Source organism: Lathyrus oleraceus, chromosome 2 (genome assembly GCF_024323335.1).
Source record: "Lathyrus oleraceus cultivar Zhongwan6 chromosome 2, CAAS_Psat_ZW6_1.0, whole genome shotgun sequence".
In the NCBI taxonomy this organism is placed as follows: Eukaryota; Viridiplantae; Streptophyta; class Magnoliopsida; order Fabales; family Fabaceae; genus Lathyrus; species Lathyrus oleraceus.
Genome location: NC_066580.1, coordinates 327,548,287 through 327,552,239, shown reverse-complemented (window position 1 = coordinate 327,552,239; position 3,953 = coordinate 327,548,287). Strand labels below are relative to the sequence as shown.

The 3,953-nt window shown below is 38.0% G+C and overlaps 3 protein-coding genes across 3 annotated transcripts; all 3 read left to right on the top strand.

Annotated features, from left to right (window-relative positions):
- The first annotated feature begins 736 nt into the window (after positions 1-736).
- LOC127123075 (F-box/kelch-repeat protein At3g23880) lies at positions 737-1,818 on the top strand. The gene is made up of 2 exons (XM_051053334.1): positions 737-985; positions 1,204-1,818. The coding sequence occupies exons 1-2, from the start codon at positions 737-739 to the stop codon at positions 1,816-1,818; spliced, it is 864 nt and encodes a 287-aa protein (XP_050909291.1).
- Positions 1,819-2,083: 265 nt separating this feature from the next.
- LOC127119355 (uncharacterized) lies at positions 2,084-2,573 on the top strand. The gene is made up of 3 exons (XM_051049581.1): positions 2,084-2,216; positions 2,303-2,379; positions 2,469-2,573. The coding sequence occupies exons 1-3, from the start codon at positions 2,099-2,101 to the stop codon at positions 2,556-2,558; spliced, it is 285 nt and encodes a 94-aa protein (XP_050905538.1). The 5' UTR covers positions 2,084-2,098; the 3' UTR covers positions 2,559-2,573.
- Positions 2,574-2,580: 7 nt separating this feature from the next.
- On the top strand, positions 2,581-3,334 carry LOC127123073 (DNA repair protein RAD5B-like). The gene is made up of 3 exons (XM_051053333.1): positions 2,581-2,797; positions 2,940-3,083; positions 3,170-3,334. Exons 1-3 carry the CDS (start codon positions 2,612-2,614, stop codon positions 3,332-3,334), a joined length of 495 nt encoding a protein of 164 aa, XP_050909290.1. The 5' UTR covers positions 2,581-2,611.
- The last annotated feature ends 619 nt before the right edge of the window (positions 3,335-3,953 follow it).

Genomic DNA, 3,953 nt, shown 5'->3' with positions numbered 1-3,953 from the left:
GTTTCCATTCAATCTTGTTTGTTAGCTAGAGATATTAATGAATGATTTTGTTCACCATAAAGTTGAACCAAAGAGTTGTCATTTTGATAGATTGTGTTAGAGATAAACAATGGAACAAAATGGGAAAACCCACAATGTGTCTTAGAGATAAACACATTGGGAGGACTTTGTGAAATAGTTTATCATCTAAAGGAGTTTATGAGTTTTGTTGATTGAACATATACATGCAAAGTGATCGTCGAACCCTAACTTTGACAATATTTCTCAAATAGAAAAACCAAAACTTTTACCGCATTCACTACGCCAAAAAGGTTTTTTAACAGCGCATCTTAGACAGCGCTTTTAAAAGAAAGCGCTGTCTAAGGTTAAAATAAAAATAAAACACGGAAAATGTTCTAAAAAAATAATGAAAGCGTTGTCTAAGGGGGGGTCTTAGACAGCGCTTTTAGAAAGCGCTGTCTAAGACCCCCCTTAGACAGCGCTTTTAGAAAGCGCTTTTAAATATAGACCTTAGTCAGCGCTTTTGAGAAAGCGCTGTTTAAAGTCTTTCAATTAAAAAAAAAATTCATCTGATTTTTCACAAATATTTAAATCGATCCAAGTAAGTGCTTCTCTTACTATCCTAAATTGTTTATAAATTAAAAATAAAATCAGCAAATGAGGGAATGATAGAAGAAACAACCGCGCCACCAAAACCCTAACTTCACCATCACCGTCACCATCTTCCTCCGACACGATGCCACTTCCCACTCTTCCATTCGATGTTGTGGTAGAAATTCTCTCTAGGCTTCCTGTGAAGATCCTCATGCAACTACAATGCGTCTGCAAATCCTGGAAATCTCTAATCTCCGATCCCAAATTCGCCAAGAAGCACCTTCGCCACGCGAGTCAGAGCCTCGTCTTAACCGTCGGGGAACTCGATTTCGTCGTCATAGCTAACCCGCTCTCCTCCGTTTTCACAGAAGCGACCACCACAACCATACAGGTAGACTACCCTGTAAAAAATAAAGACGATTCCGCTGCCATTGTTGGCTCTTGTCACGGCATCCTCTGCCTCAGCTTCTGTTCACAACCAATGAAGATGTCGCTTTTTTGTGGAATCCTTCCATTAGAAAATTTACGAAACTGCCCTCTTTGGAAGAGAGATGTCCCACAACATTATGTTTTTCCTTTGGCTATGATGATTTGAGTCACTGTTACAAGGTTGCTGTCGTTTGTTATCCACATACTCTTGTTCAGGGTCCTGTTAGCAATTGCAGAAATCTAGTAAAAGTTCATACTCTGGGAACCACTTCTTGGAGAATAATTCAGGACTTCCCTCCTAATACTCTCATTTTGAATGAATCAGGAAAATTCCTTAGGGGAGCTATTAATTGGTTAGCATATAGACAGAGGCATTCTTCATGTTGGGTCATTATGTCTCTTGATTTGGAGAAAGAATTTCACAGAGAGATACCACAACCTGATTATGGAGGGATAAATGTGCTTAGTTTAAACATAGGGGTGTTGAGGGATTGCTTATGCATATTTTCTAATGCTGATACGTTTTCAGATGTTTGGCTTATGAAAGAGTATGGAAATAAAGATTCTTGGACTAAATTGTTCCGTCTTCCTCACACCAGAAATCTTGGTTCTTGGCCTCTTGTTTATGCACTTTATGTTTCTAACGATGATCAAGTGCTATTTGATATTGAGCGAGAAGAGTTGGTTGTTTACAATTTTAGAGATGGTACTTTTAAGGATCCCGGTATTCAAATCATAGACAAATGGATGGAATCAGAAGTCTACCATGAGAGTTTGATATCACCTTGCTTTTAAATACTAACATGTATGTTATGCTACTTGTGTATCAAGAGTCCATCTACTGGATTCTTCAACTCCCTCATTGCAACTTTTACGTTGATTTTCATTTGTGCTATGTTTACTGCTCCCTTCATGGTTTATGCTTAGTTATTGGTAGATGGAATTTGCAGCTTGAGAGATTGCTATGTTTGGTTTTTTGGTTTATTTGTTAGTTAGACTTTTTCTGTTTGTTCTTCTTCTGTGCATTTCATTATATGGTTTCTGATTTGGTTCTCTAAGATTGGAGTCAATTGTTATGCCTAGTAGAGTTGGAAGATCAAATCTTGGATATGGCAGTGGCAGCCGAAGTTCTATTTCTGGTCAAGAATCACACGGGATGTATAGCAGTCGGCAGGGAACAGGTTATGGTGGAGGTGAATTTCGTTGCAAATAGTCTGGTCTCTTCTTTTCAACATTGAAGTTTTCTTTACTTACAATTCTATTATTTTTTGTCTATCAGGATCTTATGGTGGCAGTGATGTTGGAGGCATGTACTCGTCAAGTTATGGTGGTGATTACGTTTCTCGTGGAAGTGATGTAATTTTCCCGTCCTTTCCCAATGTCAATAGGAATTAGTGTTCTGTGTATGTTTTGTTACATTCTTATGTATTGTCCATGCAATGTAGGTTGGCGGCAGCTCATATTCGTCAATGTATTCTGGCAGAGGTGCCGGCGGCGGTAGCAGTTACATGGGCAGCGGTGGATCTGCACTTTGAACTGTTTGTCTTATTGCAGTTGTGTTTGTTTATTGTAGATTCTGGCGGATGCAATGGGACTTGGAAAGACTGTTATGACAATTGCTTTGATTCTAAGTAATCCAGGCAGGGTGAAGTCAGAAGACAGTAACGCAGAGAGCCTATATGACAACATTTTCTCAACTAAGAGGAGGAATATTAACAATGTAGAGGGTGGCACTCTGATTGTTTGTCCCATGGCATTATTGGGTCAGTGGAAGGTGAGATTCCTCTCTAATTAAGCCAATTAAAAAAGCATGGTTGTTCTTTTATATTTAAGCCAATTAAAAAAGCATGGTTGTTCTTTTATATATATCTCAATATTTATGTGAAAGGCAATTTACAATGGTTTATAATATCCAGGACGAGCTTGAAACACATTCAAAATCAGGCAGCATATCCATATTTGTTCATTATGGTGGGGGTAGAACTGATAATGTTGATTTGTTGTTAGAGTACGACGTTGTCTTGACAACATATGGTGTCCTATCAGCTTCATATAAAAGTGTAAGGAAATGTTTATTTGTATTTTATTTTCATAAATTTAAATAGTGAACCTCCTCATTTTGGATTCCCTGATTCTTTGAAACCAGGATGGAGAGAATAGCATCTACCACAGGGTCCAATGGTTCAGAGTGGTACTAGACGAAGCTCACCATATTAAAGCCCATAAAAGTCAGGTTGCCCAGGCTACTATTGCCCTGTCCTCACACTGCCGCTGGTGTCTAACTGGAACACCGCTTCAGGTTAATTATTGAGAAACATTTTGTGTAATTTATAGAATTGCTAGTAGAAAAGTACTCCTCCCATATAATGAGCTCATAGTTATTAAGCAAAAGAGTGTATTGTCAAGAATCTCTTTCTGAAATTGTGATGTTCTCTGTTTCAGAATAGTTTGGAGGATCTATTCAGTCTCCTGTCTTTCCTGCGCGTTGAACAAACTTGCTAGTAGATTCCTACAGAATTCTATTTCTTCTTCCCATTCTATCCAATCTCATGGATACATTGATGAGGTTTTGGGTCATATTCAAAAGGGTGAAACTGTAGAATGCTCTATATGTTTGGAATCACCTGAAGATCCTGTTTTTACACCATGTGCACATCAGTTTTGTAGAGAATGCCTATTCAATTGCTGGGGTACCTCAATGGGTGGCAAGTGTCCAATCTGTCGTCAATCACTCAAGAAAAATGATCTTATTGTACTTCCATCAGAAAGCCCATTCAAGGTTGATACTGAGAACAATTTGACGGAGTCTTCAAAAGTTTCAAGGCTGTTTGATTTCTTAGAACATATTCAGAAATATTCTGATGAAAAAAGTATTGTTTTTAGTCAATGGAATTCATTTTTTGATCTATTGGATACGTTATTGAAGTTTA